Source organism: Chroicocephalus ridibundus, chromosome 12 (assembly GCF_963924245.1).
Source record: "Chroicocephalus ridibundus chromosome 12, bChrRid1.1, whole genome shotgun sequence".
NCBI lineage: Eukaryota > Metazoa > Chordata > Aves > Charadriiformes > Laridae > Chroicocephalus > Chroicocephalus ridibundus.
Genome location: NC_086295.1, coordinates 12,276,424 through 12,296,750, shown reverse-complemented (window position 1 = coordinate 12,296,750; position 20,327 = coordinate 12,276,424). Strand labels below are relative to the sequence as shown.

Genomic DNA, 20,327 nt, shown 5'->3' with positions numbered 1-20,327 from the left:
CGACACACACCGGCATTAGCCGGGCTCCATGGCCGGGCGGGGAACGGGGCGGGGGAGGTGACGTCACCGGACCGGGGCGGCCATCGCGCTTGCGCGTGGCTCAGCCGCCGGCGGGGCGGTGCGCGCGGGGCAGCGGGTGGCGGTACCGGCTGCGCGTGCACCGGGGGGGGGGGGGGGGGGGGGCGGCGGCAGCGTCTGCACCGGGTCCGTGCGACGGCTGCGCGTGCACCGGGGCGGGGGCCGGTGAGCGTGTGCAGCGGATCCGTGCACCGGGGGGGGCGGTGAGCTCCAACACCGGGTCCGTGCCCCGGGGGGACAGCATCACCTGCACCGGGTCCGTGCGTCGGGGTGTGGGGTGGTGAACGCCTGCACCGGGTGCACGCGGGGGGTGCCTGCACCGGGTGCACGGCCCGGGAGGCCGGGCGGTGCGTGTACCGGGCGCGGGCGTGTCGGTGGGGTGCGTCTCCCGGGGTGTCCGCGGGGGGGGGGGCGAGAAGGAGTGCGCAGCCAGGGGTGCGGGAGGATGGCGGGGGCGTGCAGTGGGCACCGGGGGCCGCGGGTGAATCACGGAACACCATGTTGGAAGGGACCTCGGGCATCACCCGCTCCATCCTTTCGTGGCAAAGGCACGGCCCGGACAGGGCGTCCCGGCACCCGGAGCGGTGCTGGGCGCCCGATGCGTGCCGGGGCCCCGCTCCCCAGCCGCCTCTCCTCTCCCGCCGCAGCCTTTCCGTGCCCCAGCCCCATCCAAAGCCGGCTTAGGGAGCTGAACCGGCTCTTCGGGGGGGCGGGGGGACGGGGTGGCCGTGTGGCCCGCTGTTGGCACGCTGGGGGCTGTGAGAAGGGCGACGGGTCGGACACAGGCACGGTCTGTCCGTGAGCACCATCGGTGATACCATGAAAATCCCACCCGGCCATGGGCATCCCTGTCCCTTCCCACTCCCGGCCTTTGCCCCCCGCCCCGGTGCAGGACGGAGGCTGCTGGGGGCTTTGGGGGGGGGGTGTCTAGCTGCAGGGTGAGGGGCTCTGGACACCCCTCCCCAGGCTGGAGAGATGCTCTTGGGGTGACCAAGCCACTTTGGCAACATTTAATAAGAGCATGCCGTGAGCAGGTCGGGGATCGGACACAGCACCAACTACTTTTTTATATATTTTTTTTTTTAAAAAGTGTGGCTTGGAAACATTGTCTGTCTTGAAATAAGACACCAGCTTTGGACAAAAGATAAAAGATTTTCCAGCTGCCTAAACGCGCGCGTCATTCCGCTTTTCCTGGATTTGGAGCTAATGGTCAAACTCCGCTCACAGTTAACGCTGATGTAAATATGATGTCGCTTATCTCTAAAGCTGTTGGCTTTAGAGCGCAGGTCTGGATTATCGGCAGCTGGAACAAAAAAACTAAGGGCTTTCAGTGTATCGCAAGTTCAGAGACTTCATTTTTCAGGACTATTTAGTGGTTGGGGCTGTCAGCTCTCCCGGTTTTCGGAGTGTGGCTGGATTTCTCTGTGAGCTCTGGCTCTTGGAGCCACATGACTGCGTGGGAATTGTAGCTTTTTGTTTTTTCTGGTGTTTACGGAAGAAATGTGAACTTTTAACAGGTCAGAAACTAGGAGCCAAATCAACGGAGCGTGGTTATAAACCAGAATGGACGGTTTTCGACCAGTCCTGCAGCTGTAATTCAGCTTTTTCAATGCTTGTGATTGGCGACACGATGGCATTTCCTCCTCTTCAGGCAAAATGGCTTTCCCACCCACTCCATCACATGCCAGGCCAGTCCGACCTGATCTTTCTGGGAATGAAAAAAAAAAAGCCCCAACACCAGTGTTTTTCTGTTGTATTCCTGGCTCTAGGACCAGCGCTCAGAGCAGCTGGACCTCCAGGATTTGCCCCCCATCGCCGAGGGAGCAGGACACCTGAGCCTTGCTCCCTGTGGCTTCCACAGGATGGGAATTTCGCCCCGTCCAGCTGTGCTGACTTGGTGCTTCTGCGTCTCCTCTCCTCCTGTTTTGCTGAATCACCCCTTTCACAAGCCTATGGAGCTCTTTGATGATCCGGGGGAGGGAATGGCAGCCCCTGCCCGGCCAGCTTTCCCTGCACTCCCCCTGCTCTTGAAAAGCTGCTTCTCTCTGCTGGGAGAAGGGCCCGTGATAACAGGGAAGCCCTTTCACATCCCAGCCTCTGGTGGGGATTCCCTGGAGGGTGACAGCAGAGGGATGTCAGGGATGACAGCCCCTCCAGCAGCAGGGAGATGCTCCAGGGAGCTGCCTGGCACAGGGACCTTGGACCAGCGGGGGTGATTGACAGCTGTCAGCCCCATGTCTGGGTCGCCCAGTCCCATAAACCCAATGGCCGTCTCTCACCCGGCATTTGGTGCTTGCAGCGTCCTGCTCGGTGGCTGCAGGGGGTGCACGGCATTCAGGAAAAGGCATCTTTGCTTTTTGTATCACGGCCTTGGATTTTACTGGCATCTCAGGAAATGCCATTTTAAGGGGGACACTGGTGAGGTTAAAGGACAGGGCAGGCCCAGGGAGAAAATGGCCCAGGCTAGTGGCCATCAGGAGATTGTGCCCCAGAGCAGTGAGATCCCAGAGCATCCTTCCAGTGTGGGGAAGGGAGCAGGAGAAGGCAGCTCCCTGGCTCAGGGGTGGGAAGAGGATTTGGATGCTGCAGTAACTGGCTTGGCAAGGTGGGCTTCCAGCCATCAAACGGTACTGGTGTCCCCGGCTACTAGCTGAGCCCCGCAGCTGGAAGGGTTGCTCTGGTCCCAGCCCCAGCTTCGCTTGTCTGCCCAGAAGAGCGGGACCCTTTCAGGCAACTCAGTTCCCCTCCTGTCTGGGAGAGCTTCTTGCTCCTCTGCAGTGTCTCTTGTGAGCTGAGCTGTGTCAGGTCTCAGCCAGCATGGAGGCAGGCGGGTTGGCTGGCTTCCCAGCTCTCTCTTACAGCTGGATCATCCATCCTCCCTCCAGATGTTTCACCCCGGGCCCATGAAGAAGCAGGCGGCAAGGGGGGTGGGGGGGTGGTGTCCAAGGAGAAGTGTCCCGAGGGGCTGCCAGGCTGTTCAAAGATGAGCTTAAGCAGCTGGGAAAATCCCAGAGAAATAACGTGATGACCAAGGGAGGAGGCAAAATCTCCATCAGCCCCCACCTTGGAGGCAGCCGAAGAATTGGCTGTGGCCTGGCTCGTCTGCAGCAGCTGTCGAAATACAAAGAGGGGGAAAAACAAGACCGTCTTTGACACGGCTCGTCCCCTCTCCCACCCTGCGACTGAAGACACGACTTGTTTTTCTGGGACAGAGGAAAATTTAGGAGTCTCCCAGGCAGCGAGTGCCTGGGGTGCTCCCAACTGCCAAGCGGATGGATGGGTGGATGGATGGAGTTTTTCTGGAGAGGTGCTAGAAATGCTCGGATCGTGGGTCGCAGGGCTGCCAGCCAGCGGAGGCACGGCACAGCCTGCGAGGCAGCGTGAGGGGGCCAGAGCGCGGCTGGCCGTGCCCCTACCCTGTGCGGGGTGAAGGCTGCGGTCTGAGGTGGGTGGGGGGTGACAGGGGTGCAGGACGAAAGCCGCCGAGATGGACGCGGGTGTGAGCTTTTTGGAATGCAAGGAGCTGAAAATACTGCATCTCGGCTGACTAATAAAAAACCCCGTTCTTGTTTTGCAAAAGCTCATTGCAGACATCTGCGGGTTGTGGAGTTCCCAAAAGGGGGGAAAAAACCTCTCCCTGTTGGAGCAGCTCCTGAGGGGGAGGATGCAGAGAGAAATTGGGGTGCTCAGGGTTACAAGCCCAGGGAGTGATGGAGGAAAGGGGAGTGAGAGGGGGGTATGAAAAGCAGCTGCCAGAAACCAAAAATAATTGTATGGCTTTGCAAAAAATCACTGTGGCCATTAAAAGTGCTTTCAGCTTTTTGGAGGAGAAAGAAGAGGTAAGTAAAATGCCCCGGGGCTGGAGTGCAGGGTGGCAAAGAGGGAGGTACGGCCACCACCTAGTGCCACTGTGGCACAGCTGGGGATGAGCTGGGGGACGAGCACAGCCCGGTGTGTCAGCAGCTGGGCGTGAGGGCCGGCGGGGAAAACCAGCGGAGCGAGGAGCCTTGCAGGTGAGTGCCAAGCGCTCGCCCCTGTGCCCAGAGGGTGGGCAATTGGGAGCCACAGCAAGGCTGAGCTGCTTGTGCTGGCTTTGCCTTCCTTCTCTGTGCCCACATGAGGATGAATTCAGCTGGCCAAGGAAGAAATGGTGTCCTCTGCTGGAAAGTCCTCTGTGGCATTTTTTACCAGGTACCTGGCATCTGCAGCCCAGATTTGTCCTTGCTATCGTGTTACAGCCCCAGGGTTTGCAGGTTGCCCTGGCTGGCATCACCGAGCACCAGCCTAAGAGGCAGGGACACGGACAAAGCACCTGAGATGTCGCATCCCAAAGTGTCTAGACTGAGGTTACGGCAGGCTCCTTCCACGCTGGGCATGAGCGCGCGGTGACGTGGCTGTGGGGTTTGGTGGCACATGCCCACCCCGGGCTCCCCACGAGCCCTGCTGGGGTCAGCAAGCTGGTACTACCCGGTGCCAGCACACCCTCCTCGGAGACAACAGCCGTGCCTGGCCACCCACAATAGCTGCTTTCAGTCCAACTTCACCGAGGGGTAGAGCTCTCAAAAATATTAAGCTGCTGGAAAACAGTCTGCCTTCCTTAGCTGATTTGTCACAGCCTGTAGGAAAGTTCCCATATTGGGTTTGGGACCTCGTGTCCAGGCTGTGGTTGGTGCTGTATGAGCACCGGAAGGATCTCTGTGCCTCCCACTTACCAGTATGGCACAGCTGAGGAAACTGAGGCACAGGGAGGTAGCGGGGCTTGCCTGGAAATGAGCTGTGTCATTTCTGCAGATCAACCCATCACCTGTGACCAACCTGGGTGGTTTGGACCCTTGTTGGGAAATAAAGTGGTCCTAAGCAGCCACCCTCCAGCTTGGGCGCTTCCCTGCTCTCATGGAGCAACGTCAGCGCCACGAGTGATGGGTGGGAGAGCCCTGTGCGCAAACCAGCAGAAAAGCCTTTGTCCCCAGAGTGCCACCATCCCTTGTGCAGACCGGGAGTCGCAGCCGCTCCATGTCCATCACTCCAAACCTCAGCACAGAGGGTGCTGGGAATCATATGTACAGCGGGTCAGGCAGTCACAGCGCAGAGCCCACCCCAGCCACATCCCTGCCCTTGGGGACTCAGTCTGGTGGGAGCCAATGCACATTTTAGGGGACACAAAAAAACCCCACCGCCTCAGTTTCTCACCCGAGTCCGCCTGGCTATTCCTGCCTTGCTTCCCCGCAGCTGTCAGGCCCATTGAGGTCTAAAGAGCTTCAGTTTTCTTAAAGCCTTTCCTTTTTTTTTTTGTGCTCTGCTTTCAACTCGTGCTCTCTTTTCTCATCCCACTGGAGATAGCGCAGGGCAGAGGAGCCCCCGGAGCTTGGCCACCCACTCCCTCCCTTTATGTCTTGTTAAGACTTCACTGTGGGCTCTGGTGGTGCCTCTGTAAAATGATGCTGGGTGTTTCTTTGGGTCCTAAAGCTCTCCTAAGGCCAGGGGAGAAGGGAAAAAAAATAATAAAAAAAACCCCAACAACCCAAATTAAAAACCCCAAAAGGCAGAAAGCCACAGTGATGGAGGCGGAGAGGTGATAAGGGGCTGCAGGTGAGGGCTGTCGAGATGCAGGGTATGCGCAACCTGGGACTTTGCGGTGCAGGGGGAGGGCTGGAGGCTGGGAGAAGGGGAGGGAAAGCCATAACCCTGGGGTGACAGTTCCGCGGAGCCCCCAGGGCTGCACCCCGGCGCACCGAGGGTGGGTGCAGCGGGCAGGACAGGCTTCCTTGCTGCGTACGGCACAGCAGCAGCCTTGGAGGATTGCGCAGGAGGGTGGGTGACATTAGCTGTGTCCCAGCTGGTGCTGCCCCGGTAGAAAATGCTGCCCTCCCCTGGTTGTCCAGGGACATGGGCTGGCTCATGCAAGAGCTCCCAGTGTCCCAGTCCCACATTACACAATGAAATAAACTCACCCAAATTCACCCTTCCAAAATTTGCAGTTATTGAGGAGCAGCTAAAATTATCCCTTGAAATCCCCCAAAAGCTTGGGTTCTAGTGAAGCCTCGTTCCTCCCTACAAGCACCACACACCAGCACCTTCCACATTCCTCCTGGTCCCAACCTGGCCAAGGTGCACCCAATCTTATGTCCAGGAGTAATTAAGTGAGCAACACAGCAATCATCACCCTACCCACCCTTCGTGGTCCTAGTCCATACGACCCTATAGCAATCCCTCTAGCCCTATGGCTGAGGGAGAAATTAGCATCTGGCACAGGCTCCCCAGCAAGATACTTCCCACTCCGGACTGTCCTCAGCCTGGCTGTGGCTGGGTGAGGATGCTCTCCAGCCATTGCAAGGCAGGTTTTAAAGGGCAGATCTTTGCCAGAGCTGCGTGCTCAGCCTCTGCCAGCACCTTTTCCAGAGGGCTCAGCCTCCCCTGGGGTCCTGAGGGGTTAAACACTGGGAGATCTGGTCTGGAAAATGAAAGAAGGACTATCTTTGGAAATTCCAGCCTAGTGGGTTGGGCTGCGGTGGCTTTGGTGGGTTGGAGAAGGAGGGAGGAATGGTCTCCATCAGTGCCAGGCAGTTTGCAGCTCTGCCTGGAGCTGCTGGAGCAAACGAGATGATTGCAATGAGACATGGGAGCTGGTGGCAATAGGACACAGCTGCTCTCTGCAGGTGTCAGCAGCCTCCCCAGATCCGCCCTCCAGCCTCCCAGGAGCCCTCATAGGCTCATCAGGAGAGGTGTGGGTGCTGTTTGGGAGACGAGGCCCTCCCCTTGCTCAGGTGAGAGGAAGGAAGCAGCAGGGAGAGGAGGAGCTGAAGGTGAGTGAGCATTGCTGCTGGTAGAGAGCAGCTCCAGGAGCTCCTGGGATTTCTGGGCTGGTTGCCCCAGAGTTGAGGAGGTCCTGAGGTCCAGCAGCTGCTCAGGTAATGGGGAAGGTCCTGGACAGGTTGCAGCATGGGATGGATGGGGAACATGGATGCGCAGGGTGGGAAGGGTGTGCTGCTTGTGGGGTGGCCCAGCTTGCTGCCACTTAAGAGTGGAGCAGGCTGGTGTTAGCAAAATATCTGCTTTATTTTGTGAGGCTTTTTAGCTGGAGAGATGGATGTGAGCTGTGTTGCCTCCCTGGGGGAGCATTGCCCCACTTGCCATCCGCAAGAGCTGTATGGCAAAGGGCTGTGGTCCTGCTATTTCTGGGGCTGAGGGGTGGGGGTGCCCCATTCCTCTGTAGGGTTTATTTATTGAAGGTGGCCTGGTGTCCTTGGGGTGGCTTGAAAACACTTCCTCTTGTTCTGCCTGCCTATCAATCTATCTCCAGAGTGTAAGTTATTCTTTGTCTTCCTAATGGACCTGCTCCATCCATGGTGGGGCTGAGAGCTGCTACAAGTCCCAGCCCTTTTCCTCTCTTCCTTGCCTGTCTCCAGCTTTACTGGGTGAAGCCCACAGGGAGTTAAACTCACTGAAACTGTACCAGATCCGTCCTTTTCCTGCTGCTCTGAGCTCTGGGGCTGAGCGGGTCCCCTGCAGCCCATAGGCAGATAGATGCCTGGGGAGGGGGCAGCGGTGCATGAAGTCCCCCAGGGGACACTGGCTCTGCAGAGGGGACATCACCCTGGCATGAGGCTCTCAGCAGCATGTTTCGCTGGGTGGCTGCAGGGCTGTGTTAAGCCCTTGCACCCTGTGATCAGTGTGAAGGCTCTGCTCAGCATGGGGCTGTTCCTGGGGGCTCTTTCCAAGCCCCCGCCCCAGACCCCATGGGATGCACAGGTTTATCTGCCTGGGATTTTGCCTATGAGCTTTGCAGGTCTGTCTCAATGTATATCCCAGCCAGGAGCATTGGGGCCAGCCGGATTGTTCCTTCTCTCTGAAACCCCTCTCCCTCTGCAGCGTGGAGCTCTCTCCCGTTTGCTGCCAAGCCCCGCAGCGCAGAAGGCAGCTGGAGGGCTGCCCGCACCGGCAGCGATGCCCAGGAAAGCTGGGCTCAGCAGGATAGCGGGTGGCCCCATGACACCAGCCCCGCTCACAGCAGAGCTGATGGAGGCACTGAAACTTCGGGAGCTGGCTAGTGCTTCCCCGCCATCCCCCTCCCCCGGGGGGGATCTGGGCTTTGGGCTTATTCCAGTCTGTCAGGGAGAGGTGAGGGGGACGGGACATGGAGTGGGGACCGCGTCTCCCTACGCAGCCCACCTTCCCGGAGGGATGTCTGGGAACAGGACGGGGCTGATCTTGTGCCAAACGGATCAGAGAGACCGAGTGCCTGCTGGGGCAGAGGGCTTATTGGGTGGCACCTGCTTGCCCTCGTCCCTTTGGGTAAGGCACCAACTCTCCCTGGCCGCCCCCTGGGTTGGGTGTGCACCAGGGGCTGTGCTGAGAGCCTCCAGGGACGCCATGCCATCGGCTGATCGGGACGCCAGCACGAGAGGTTTCCTTTAGTTCATCCATGGTCCTTCTGAAGTGGTCGTCCTGTGCCCTCATACTCTCCTTGGGGACAAGGTGGGGTGCAGAGCTGGCAGCTTGGGAAGCTGGGCTCAGCCTCTGCTGTGATGTGCTGACACGATGACCATCATCCTGCTGATGCTGCTTGTCCTGCTGATGCCAAGTGCTGAGCAAACGGAGCAAGGGGGTCCTCTCGCCCTGGGGCTGGGACCAACATGCAGCACCCCGATATAGATCTACAAGAAAATGCTCCAGGGACTTCAATGTGTTGACCAGGAGGCTGCTGCCGGTGGTGGCCTGCAGGAAGGGGGGGCTGCACAAGAGAGCCGTTTGGAGTGTGTGGCTGGAGGCATGGCTGCGCTGTGAGCTCCAGCGTGGACCATGCCAATCTCTGTCTTTGTAGCCATGCCTCTCCTCCAGCACGGTGGAGGGGAATTGTCTCCAGTCGGGGAGCGAGCAGCTGGAGGCCGTGAGCGAGCGAGCGAGGGAGGGGATGAGCAGGAAGCAGGCGAGGATTTCCTTCCGCCTGTTCTTGCTAATGAAAACCAGGAGCTGTGCAACCTCGGAGTGCGGCAGTGCCTTGTGAAAATGGCATGGCAGAGCTGTGCAGGTGTCCACCGGGCGGCATGGCCCCTTCGCTGGCATTCCCTGGGAAGGTGGATGATGGTGGCAGGGGCCAAAGCATGGAGACCAGGGAGTTCTGGCTTTAACAAGGGCCGTGTATGGCCGATTCAGCAATGCCAAGGTGGGATGCCTTCCCCTCCGAGTGGGAAATATTAGGTTTGGGCTTTGTTCAAAGTGAGCATGTGGTGTATGCAGCAGCTCCTCAGAGTTCTGCCCTGAGTAGTGAGGTTGGTTTTTTTTGAGGACAGCACAGGGCAGGAGGTCTCCTGCCAAGCAGATTCTTGTTTGAACGGGATGTTGACAGCTTGATTGCAAAATGTTGCTGTTGAGGTAGTATCTGCCCTCCCATGAGGCAAGTGTGATGGTGCACCCCAATGGCAAGGGTGCCTCCTCGAAGCTGGACACAACAACTAGCGTTCTGGCTTCTGTCCTGTCTGCTGGTGCTTGCAGATGCCCTGGCTGATGTCCATCAAGGCCCTTCATGTGTTTGCCTCAGTTTCCCTAGAGGCTGACCTGTCCCCGTAATGAGGGGGACAGGTCATTTCACAGTTTGCAGCTGTGAAATTACTCTCCTGGAGTAAGGTCACATTGCATTTAGCTGCTGGAGCCCTTTTTCCCCACCTGAGCCTATTCCTGTCTCTCACTTGCAGTCTCAAACAATGAACTACGTGGGGCAGCTGGCTGAGACCGTCTTTGTCACGGTGAAGGAGCTGTACCGGGGTCTGAACCCTGCCACCCTGACGGGCTGCATCGATGTGGTTGTGGTGAGGCAGCCCGATAATTCCTTCCAGTGCTCCCCATTTCACGTGCGCTTTGGAAAGCTGGGGGTGCTGCGCTCCAAGGAGAAGGTGGTAAGTGGTGCCTGCCCTGGGACTATGCTTCCTCTCTGGGGTCTCCAGACCTAGGATCTTCCATAACCTACAGGTTATGCGAGAACTTTGTTTGAAGAGAATGGGAGCCCCGCTGAAAGGGATGCCTGCCAATTTTTGGAGGGGATGCCCCCAAATGGAACCCTTCCTCTTCCAGGGAGGACTGTGCTTCCCAGGAAAATTGGGAAGTAATTGGGAAGTCCCTTGCCTCAAACGCTGGGTGTTTGTCAGCCCTGTGAGCAATCCCAATTTGTCCCTTCCCTGGGGAAGTGCTTTCCTGTACACTGATAGGTGGGTGGGTTCAGATGGACTGGCTTCTTCTGCCTCTTGACAGGTTGACATTGAAATTAATGGGGAGCCTGTGGACCTGCACATGAAGCTGGGCGACAATGGAGAGGCCTTCTTCGTTCAGGAGTCGGAGGAAAATGAGGTTGGTCATGAAGAGGTGCTGCTGGTCTGTGTCTTCCTGTGACCACCTGGAAGTCCAGGCTTGAGGTGGAAGGACCAGGTTTGGACTGCTCTTCTTCCCCAGGGTGACTCTGTTATGCCCTGTGAAGTTCTATGTGTCTGGAAAGGTTCCTACTTGAAGGACCTTGCAACCCGTGTGGAGGATCTGGGCACTGGAGCACCCTGAGGGAGCATTAGACAAAATATCTGCATCTCAAACTGTCCTCCATCAATGGGCATGGCTGCTGGCCAGCCAGGCAGATATCTTGGAACTTGGCCTCTTGAGGGATCTTGTGACAGGGATGAGAGCAAGCCAGATGCTGTGGCAGGCTGCCCGCTCTACTGGGAAGCGGGATGAGACTAGTTGTGGCTTTCAGAAATCTCAGCAGCTCTCTCCCAGGCTGACTTGTGGTTGCTGCTAGCTTGGGCTGGGTTTGAGAGCAAGGAGACGGCTCTGGAGCAGAATCCCATTTGCAGCCTTTGTCATTCTGGTCTCGTGGTGCCATCTCCTGCCTGCCTCTCCTTGCCTGTGTTAAAGATGCCTTTAGCTAGTGGCTGGATAACCCTGGGGTTTTTTCTGTTGTTTTTATTTATTTTTTTACTTGCATATTGCATGTACAAAGCCTTTCCTTTTTGGGTCTAGCCACAAAACCATCCCCAAGAAGAGGGCTTGGTGGTGTTGGTTGTGACAGTGGCGTATGTTGCATAGACGAGAGGCATGAGTTGCCAGGCTGGAAAAGAGGATACTGGACCTGATGGGCTTTTCCATCCCTCTTGCAGGGCAGCATTCCCTCCCGCCTCTGCACGTCTCCCATCCCCAGGGAGGAGAGCCTGGAGGATGCCGCTCAGCCCTCTCATGGGCAGGAGACCTCCGGAGCTGAAGTGACTCTGCGCAAGAGGAGGCGACGTAGAAGGAAGCCCAAGCAGAAGGAGGTGTTGGACTCGGAGTTAGAAGGCTGCAAGGAGACCAAAAGCGAGATGTCCATGGAGGAGTCATGCAAGCTGCCAGCCCCGAAGTGAGTGGCTGGGTCTGGGCCAGGTGATCACAGAATTGTAGGGGTTGGAAGGGACCTTTGGAGATTGTCTAGTCCAACCCCCCTGCCAAAACACGTTCGCCTAGATCAGGTTGAACAGGAACGCATCCAGGTGGGTTGCATGATGTGGTGGGTAAAGCCTGTAGGTTCGCTTGGTGATGCCCAACAGTACTGAAACGTGCGGATAGTGTTTTGAGTTGGAGCCCAGCCTCCTGCGGGGTAGAAAGCCAGCGGGAATGGTGAAGGTTGGGTATTGCCAGCTTTCCAGGCAAGGAGGCTGGTGCCTGAGAGTAACGTAACAGACCTCTTTCCTCTTTTGCAGTGATTCAGTGTATTTCTCCTTTGCTGATCTCCCTGAAGAAGAAACCAGGTCACTGCAATCCCCAGAGATACACCCTTATTCTGATGGAGAGCTGACCTCCATGGACAGGTAATGAGCAGAGCCAAGGCGATCTGCTTGGCTTTGGTGAGAGCAGGGGATGTGCCTTGTGGCTGGGAAGGTGGTAAGGAAAAAGGATTTTGGGGTGTCAGGAGAGGAGGGCTTTCCTGGCCTGATATGGTGTGGCTGGAGGAAAGCTTGGAGCCAATGAGGGACAATTCTGGCCATGGTCACAGATGCAAGAAACCTGCATGCACTGGGCTCTCCCGCCTCTGCTGCTGAGCTGCTTCTGGACAGTTGGTGGCACAGCGCTTTGCTACCCTGGGCCTCAGCTCCCCGTAGGTCTTGCTCATTTGTAAGTGATCTTATAGGGCAGAACTGACTCTATGGGAAACCAGCCTTACAGGGTTCTTGGCCCTAAATGTCCTTGCAGTGATAGGAAAGCATGGGGCTGTAGGGTAGATGAGGTCCAACATTCCCTTCTCTTCTTGTAGCCCCACCCTGAGCCATCCATCTTCTCCCAAAAGTGACTCTGAGCTGGAGATCAGACCACAGGAGAGTTTTGCTCTAGGGGCTGAATCCCATGTGCAGTGGACCTGGGGAAGACTCCCTCAGGTGAGTCCCTGCTCTTGCTCTTCTCTAGCAGTTGGTGGGAAGGGGGTGTCTGAAAGGCCTGCAGAAAGTGGAGGAGGCTGTGGCCAGGCAGCCTTAGAGGAGTTGTCCTCTTCTGCCTGATGCTTTGGGCAACTTCCCATCCTCAAACCTGTTGTTCTGCTTTCTTTGAGGTGAATAAATCAGAACGAGTTGAACCAGCCAAGTCCACAAAGACCTTTGCTTCTGCAGCAGCTCCTGTCTCTGTGACACCAGTCCCAGTGGATGAGGCAACCGATCTTGTTGCCACCTGTGAAGGTCTGGGAGGAAGTCCAAGCCCAGCGGGACACCAGGGTGTGCTTTGTTCCTCCACTGTGTCTGTTGTTGAACCAACACCCGCAATGTGGGATGGGAATGGCCGCCTCAGGCTGAAGGACATCCCCAGTGCTGTGGGGACAGAGAGCTTGTCGGAGGCCTCCTCAGCCCCACAAGAGAAACAGGAGGAAGGTGTGAGTGTTGTGCCAGAGGTTCAGCCAGATGTGGAGGCCTTTGAGGGAGCTGCTGCCCTCATGCAGGTGGGCTCAGAGGGCCCTGAGCCCCAGATGGAAAGCCAGAGGAGACAAGGTAAGTGGGTGACTGGTGCTGCTGGAAGCAGTATTTGCGCCCAGAGATGCATCTGACTTGGATGTGGGGCTGGGTTGTTCATTTAGTGTAACTCCCTCATGACTGCCCTGGGTGTTCAAGATGTGACATGTTTGCTTTGCCTTCTCCGTGTGCTACCAGCTTCTCTGCTTTGAAGACACGTTCCTCAGTTTTTCTCCTTTCAATGACCATGCAGCTCCTCCGGAAGTCTTTCTTGTCTTACATTTCCAGAAGTCCATCCTTGGATGTCTCTGCTTTTGCGTGCTTAGAAGATTTCTCAGCAGTGTAGACCATGCCTTAAGTTGAAGGCAGCACCTGGCCTGGCTTGTGTCTTCATCCTGAGCATGCCAAGTCAGGTGGAAAATTGCTCTGTCAAGGGATGCTTTGCTCTGTGTATTTAAGGACTTCTATATTGTTATCTGTCCTAACCAACCTTATTCTTCCAGCCAGTGTGAATTCAGAAAAAAATTGTCTCCCTAAAGAAGAGACACTTGGGATTTCTCGTTGTACAAAGAGGTTGTTACCTTGTGTGGTGCTAACTTCAAATGGCACCTGCAGATTGTCTTGGCAGGACTTTCCCCTGTCCTTTGTGTCCTCTTGGCAAGTGGTCTCATGCTAGTGCAGGTGTCTTGAGGTGCTTCTGTTGCTGTTGATTTAAGGCAGGTTTTCAAGTCGGAAAAGAGACGCCCTCTTTATATGAGATACGAATATGATAGAGGAAATGCTGTTAGCTTTCTCAACAGTTGAGATGGTTGGAAAGGTGATTCAGCTAAGCTCTCTCCCTTCTGTCTGTGCATTGAGGATCTGTCAAAAGAAGTCCTCACTTGGGTCCCAGTGATGTTTACCTGGAAGACCTCTCCAACCTGGATGAGAAGCAGGTGGCTCTCTATTTCCCCAGGAGGTATGGGTTGCCCCAGCTGGCTAAGCTCAGACCTTCTTGAGCAATTCCCTTACAGCAAAGGGTGGAGGTATGTCTAAAGCTATTGCCTGATGGTGCCACTGTTTCTTCTCTTGCTGGTAGTGACACAGAGCTGAGTTCAAAGCCTATGGCAGACCCCAGCAATCCTCTGTGTGTCCAGCTGCCCTCTGACTTGCCTGCCGACAGACCTGCGGAGTCCATGCCTGACTTGATGCCTACAATTGCCCTGTCGCTGTGCGGAGGCCTGGGGGGCAGCAGGCAGATCTCCTATGGTAGGTGGGAGAAGAGGGGGAATCTGCTGTCCTGTAAGCCATTATATACACCAATGGCATGACACAGCCTCTGTCCCACCAGAGAAGTTCATGGAGCACATGGTCTCCTACCAGCAGTTTGCTGAGAATCCAGGACTCATCGATGACCCGAACCTGGTGATACTGATCAACAAGAAGTGAGTGGCCTGCTCTTCCTGCTGTTTCATCCCAAGGCGATCAGTGTGGCCTCTTTGTCCCTATGGAAACACTCCTGTAGGAGTGTGACTCCAACCCAGACAATGGTTATGTTGCATTAGTTGTGGGAGGGGACTTCCTGGCCATGCTGCAGGATGGTGATCTGGAGGCAGTCCTCACTCCAGGGGTGGTGACGTTTCCATCCCTCTTGCTTCTTCCAGGTATTATAACTGGGCAGTGGCAGCTCCCATGATCCTGTCCCTGCAGGCTTTCCAGAAGAACATTCCTGAGGTCAGTGGCACAAGACGTTTACTGGCTGTGTCTCTCAGCAGGGCTCGAAGAGTGCAGTGGGGATGAAAGATGCCAAGCTGGGGCTCTGCTGGCAGTTTGGGGCACACCTGAACATTGCTCCAGCTCACAAACCCTGAGGTCTGTCCTTTCCCATAGAAGGTACCTCAGGGTGGCCTTTAGGTACCTGTGTACCACTGATGCCTGGAGACCAGAGATTTCCTTGTCAAAAATCTCCTATTCTGATGGTTGTATCTGTGCAAGGCTGGCCACAGCCAGGGACCCTGACAGTCTGGAGAATTTGGAATTGCATGAGCCTGCTCCAGGGCTCTCTAAACCTGGGTTGGGATTGTATGGAATAAGGTATCCAGTTTTGATTTGTTTTTGTTTTTTTTTTTTTCAAGCTGCACAAAGGGAATAAGTCATTTTACCCTTCACCCCAAAACTATCTCAGCTCACGGTGTGGCAGGTGTCACACGTGTTATCTTGTGCGTAATTTTGCAGAGGAAACCCTGCCTGGACAAGGGTCTCCTTAGCCTGTAGGCAGCTGAGCCTCTCTGGGATGAGGACTGACTTCATCCCACGTTCTGCCATGTTTACAGAGCACCATCAACCGACTGGTGAAGGAGAAGATGCCCAAGAAAGGCAGCAGGTGGTGGTTCTCCTGGAGGAGGAGAGAATTCCCAGCAGAGGAGGTGTTTGCAGTGGCGGCTGTGACAACAGCGTCCCCAGGGCACGGGAGTCATTCCGGTGGCTGGCAGGGGTGGGGGTAGGACAGCAGCAGGGTCCTGGGGATGGCCTGAGGCTGAGTAGGAGAGTGCCCAGAAGGACTTGGTGGCAAGTTGGCTTCTGAAGGCTGTTGCTGTCCCCTCAGGTCTGTTAATGTCTGAGCACCATTAAGCAATATTACCAACAACTGGTAATGCAGTAAAGTGGACCTTTTGCTCCTCATGCCACAGCCCAGGCACCACATGTGCTTGCCGATCTCCCTGCCCCACCACAGCACCAGGTTGTGGTGCCTCTTCCATGGGGCAACATCCTTGTGAAGGCAGGGGGATGCATTGCCACCTCTTTTCTGGTATCGCTGCTCCCAAGGGACAGCAAAGCAAAGCAGCTCCTGCCCTTGGCGCTGAGGTGCTAATGACACCACTTTCTGCCTGCAGCAGCAGTCGAGGCCAGGGAAAGCCAACGTGGGGACGCTGCAGCATGTCTCTGCTCAGCAGAGGTGAGTGCCTCCCTCCCAGGTTGCCTTTAGGAGTCTATGTGTGCTCTCAATCTCTTCTCCTCCCAAATGACCGCTTATTCCCAAGTCTACCTAATGTATGAGGGCAGAAAGCTCTGTTTAAGGCTCTGGCTGACCCCAGTCTGGGCAAGCTCCTCCATGGCTGTTTCCTGGTGGGTGGGTTGTCCTGGGTCCCCTCCAGATATCACCTGGTACTCACAAGTAAAGCCATGGTCTGCGGAGTAAAGCCAACATGCTCTTCCCTCCCTTGTGTAGGCAGGAGGAGTTGGTGTCATCCAGTGACGATGAGCCCCTGCCCCCTGGGGATGTGTTAGCAGTGGATACCCCTGCACAGAAATCTCAGCCAACCTACAAGAAATCCCTGCGACTCTCCTCCAAACAAATCGTATGTGCTTTACTCCTCCTTCACTGCCTGCTTGTGTGTGTAGGGGTAAGACAACCCTTAAACAGGGATTTCTCCACTCCTGACCTCATGGTTTTTGTAGGGCATCAAATTTTTTGCCCTGGGTGGCCACCCTGTAGAGGCTTGGGGTCTCTGGTCTGGCCAGAGGACAGTCTGGCCTTTGGCAAGCCTTGGACTGGTGTGAATTGGTGTTGGTGTACCACTTTTGTTCCCCCTCTGTCACAGGGAAGGCTGAACCTGCAGGATGGCCCCAATGAGGTGGCATTCAGCGTGACAACTCAGTACCAGGGCACGTGCCGCTGTGAGGCCACCATCTACCTGTGGAATTGGGATGACAAGGTGGTGATCTCAGACATCGATGGCACCATCACCAAGTAAGGGGACTCTTTCCCACCCCACATTCCTGCTCCACCCCACTCTGTTAGGGGAAAGTGTCCTTTCAAGGCTTGGGTAAGCAGCCAGGAGGGACTACAAACCACATCTTCTTCTGGATACCCACCAGGCTGGATCAGCCTAACCTGGTCTCCTTTCCTTCTAGGTCGGATGCTCTTGGGCACATCTTGCCACATCTGGGGAAAGACTGGACTCATCACGGGATTGCTAAGCTCTTCCACAAAATCCATATGTAGGTATCGGATCAGCCGAGGCCAAGGGGAGGTGGGAGGATGATGGAGCGGCTGAGCAGAGGCTGGAGTCAGGGCTCCTTACTGATGCCGGCCAAAATAGCCTGACTTTCTCCTATCAGTGATGTTTGATGCTTGCTGTGCTGTCTAGATGATGATGTGCAGTGAAAGCAGGGACCTCCCCTGGGAGCAGATGCTTGTGTTGCCTTCCCTTAGAGGAGCGCATGTTGGTGGAGGCTTTGCTGGGGAGATGCATCTGAGCACTGAAGCAGATGAGATCACGCCAGATCACACTCGAGGGGCTGCGGGCACAGCTGAATGCCTTTGGGTGGCTGTGCAGCAGTGGGGCGGGGGTCTACCCCGCGCTCACAGCCCCGTGGACCGGTGCCGGTTGCCTCTCTGGGTGCCCGGCTACCGCTCCCCGTACCCCCGGGGGGCCGACGCGCCCCGCGGAGCCGTGCTGTCCCCGCACCCGGCGGAGCCCGGCCTTCAGCTCCGTCCCTGGCACCTGTGGCCACTAAGAGGCACTGTGGGCCCGCGGATGGCTCGTCCCGGCCGCGGGAGGGGGACGACACGCACACGGGGCTCCCGTTCCCCGGGTGGCCGCGGGACTGGGGCCGCCGTCGGCGGCACTTCGGCTGCCTCCTGCCGCCTCGGACCCCGCAAAAGCACCTGACCCCCCCACTCGAGTTGGCCACCCAGCCCTGCTGGCTGCCTGGGGGTCTGCAGGGGCTGTGGCCAGCCACACGCAGCCTGCAAGGGTGTGACAAAGGCTGAGGATCCCATCGGGTGCGTGGGTACCCAGGAGCAAGGAGTGCTTTGCTGGGACGGGTGTGCGGATGTTGGGAAGGGCCTGGAGGGTGGTACGGGGTCCCCCTCCAGCACTGGTCCCCAGCAGGGAGGTGGATGGGGATGTGTTTTAGCCTGGGTCTTCTCCGGGCAAGTGGGTCGCGTTGGTTATGAAGCTGTCTTGCTGAAGGTGTGAACTTCAGCCAAGTATTCAGCCTCCTTTTTCCTCCTCCTCGGAGTGGGAGTGGGAGGACACCTTGTCCAGGGCACAGCTCAGAGGGGTTCCCTCTGCTTGCTCTAGGAATGGCTACAAGTTCCTCTACTGCTCAGCCAGAGCGATTGGCATGGCGCATATCACCAAAGGCTACCTCAAATGGGTCAACGAGCAAGGCTGTGCCCTCCCCAAGGGCCCCATCCTGCTCGCCCCCAGCAGCCTCTTCTCTGCCTTCCACAGGTAGTGTGTCCTCTCCTTCTCCCCAGCCCTGCACCCCCTGTGTCCCTGGGGACGGCACCCCCCCTCCCCAGCTTGATGCTGAGGGATGTCTCAGCCTTAAACAGGTTCTGGCCTCCTTGGTGCAGGATGCTTTTCATGAGAGGCAGCAGGAGAACTTCGTGGTGAAGCTCTGACAATTCACAAAAATCGCTTTTGCCCTTCAAATCGCTTTGAAGGTAGTCCTGGCCAGCTGCTGCCACTGACTTCTGCTCTGTGCGTGTGTCTTGTGCTGCAGGGAGGTGATTGAGAAGAAGCCAGAGGTGTTCAAGATCGCCTGCTTGATGGACATCCAAAAACTGTTTGCCGCAAAGCTGCCCTTCTACGCAGCCTTTGGGAACAGAGCCAATGTGAGCGGGCCTCCTGGGGAGGAGGGAGGGCTCAGGCTGGGGTGGTGGTGATGCCTTCCTGCAGCTCTCACACCTTGCTGGCCTTCCTTGGTTAGGACGTCTATGCCTATAAGCAAGTGGGGCTGCCCGAGAGCCGCATATTCACGGTCAACCCTAAGGGAGAGCTGATCCAGGAGCTCACAAAGAACCACAAGTCAACGTGAGTGATCTGCCTGTTCCTTGCCACCTCTGGGTTAACCTGGCTTTAACCCAGAGAAGCATTTATGGGGTAGAAAAGCAAAAAAAAAAAAAAGTCAATGCAACTTCTTTCTTCTCCCATAGGTACGAGCGGCTGTCAGAGCTGGTGGAGCTGATCTTCCCTCCCTTGGGGCAGAGCGGGAGCATGGCTCTGGCATGTCCCGAGTACAGCCACTTTGCCTACTGGAGATCTCCCCTGCCTGTTGTTGACTTGAATGTCTTCTCCTGACACCATTACCTTGTGGAGACCTGACCCAGGGCTCTCCTGGGCCACCTCTGCCAGGACTGGATGCTCCTGATGCATCTCCTCCTCCCTGTTTGCTGCTCAGGCATTTTGCACTTCTAATACGGGTCACATTCTGCACTAGAAACACCACTTCTCAGGGGGCCAAAGGGGGGGGGTAAGAGGGAGCTCTGACTCCACAAAAACTCTATTTACTACACTGAAATTCCTGTAAGCTGGGTCTCTTCTTAATATTCTTAACACCTTAAGAAAGAGCCAGGTTTTAAATGGTGGTAGTGGGTCACTGTCTTATTTATTGATGAGCCTCTGGCATAGCTATTGTTACCTCCAGTATGAGCAGTGTTCCCAGACACTCTGGCTACCTGTAGTTTGGTAGCTGATGGAGTGAAGCTGTCCTGTGGCTTAACAACTCGTTAAGGTGGATGGACGCTGCTGGGGTTTTGAGTGTTCTTCACGAGTAGCAATAATTAATAAATAGCGCCTTAATCCAAGCTGCCTCTTGTCTGCTGTGCATGGAAGAGGGATCCAGGCTCAGTGTCCTTTTACAAATGCGGTTGGGTTTATCCTGCTGAAGTGCTCTGCGACCTCGTAGTTGTAATTATATAAAGTAAGACGGGCAGGAGCATTGCTGGGCTCCTTCCCCCGGTCTGGCATCCACTTCTCCTCCCATGAGCACTGTGTTTGAGTGTAAATCACGTCGTCTTTGTCTGCCTGCCCCCTCTTCTTCTCTAAACCCCCATCCTCTAGCTCCTGCTCTTAACCCAATGCTGGGCTTATGCTGCTTTTCTTAAAGCCGCACAAGTCACTTTGATTCTGGAAACCTCAGCAAGAAATACTTTATTTTTTTTTTCCTCCTTTCCAGTACAAACAGTCTTTCAGCTTTTGAAATCTGAACAAATGTACAAGGTTTTAAAAACAATAAAACACCAGCCTCAATACAGGATCAGTTGTCAAGGGCCTTGGAAAGCTGCCTGTGCAAGGACAACCTTGCGGGCACCATCTACTTCCCTCTCTGCAAGCAAAAAATAAAAAAAAAAAAAAAGCCCTGTTTTATACGAAGTTCCTTTCACTCTTTAAACGTGAATAGCTGAGAACTGAAATACAAACTGTCCATAGCTTCAAGTGTGACTAGTCAGGAATAGTCCAAACATAGCACCATTTTCTGGAAGGTCAGACTTCTTCCTTGTCCTGGTTTTGTTACAGCCAGTCCTGG

At 56.0% G+C, this 20,327-nt stretch overlaps 1 protein-coding gene across 4 annotated transcripts; it reads left to right on the top strand.

The window, feature by feature from the left end:
- Nucleotides 1–200: 200 nt before the first annotated feature.
- Nucleotides 201–19,262, top strand: LPIN3 (lipin 3). 4 transcript variants are annotated; one of them, XM_063350266.1, is made up of 20 exons: nt 201–334; nt 9,771–9,971; nt 10,324–10,419; nt 11,217–11,452; nt 11,793–11,900; nt 12,344–12,464; nt 12,635–13,064; nt 13,884–13,983; nt 14,104–14,273; nt 14,356–14,449; nt 14,669–14,738; nt 15,338–15,430; nt 15,899–15,960; nt 16,234–16,363; nt 16,607–16,755; nt 16,920–17,006; nt 18,095–18,247; nt 18,522–18,633; nt 18,729–18,832; nt 18,955–19,262. In XM_063350266.1, the coding sequence occupies exons 2-20, from the start codon at nt 9,780–9,782 to the stop codon at nt 19,097–19,099; spliced, it is 2,652 nt and encodes an 883-aa protein (XP_063206336.1). In that variant the 5' UTR covers nt 201–334; nt 9,771–9,779; the 3' UTR covers nt 19,100–19,262. The 4 variants fall into 4 exon arrangements, with proteins under 4 accessions (XP_063206336.1, XP_063206339.1, XP_063206337.1 ...); XM_063350269.1 differs by lacking the exon at nt 201–334 and adding an exon at nt 6,721–6,881; XM_063350267.1 differs by lacking the exon at nt 201–334 and adding an exon at nt 6,882–6,986 and having other exon boundaries at nt 15,902–15,960.
- Nucleotides 19,263–20,327: the final 1,065 nt, after the last annotated feature.

Bases quoted from the DNA above. Each gene is read 5' to 3' on its own strand.
- LPIN3 (XM_063350266.1), top strand. From the start codon at position 9,780: ATGAACTACGTGGGGCAGCTGGCTGAGACCGTCTTTGTCACGGTGAAG. The intron at 16,756-16,919 runs GTAAGGGGACTC...CTTTCCTTCTAG, and splicing joins ATCGATGGCACCATCACCAA to GTCGGATGCTCTTGGGCACA. The intron at 18,248-18,521 runs GTAGTGTGTCCT...CTTGTGCTGCAG, and splicing joins CTCTTCTCTGCCTTCCACAG to GGAGGTGATTGAGAAGAAGC.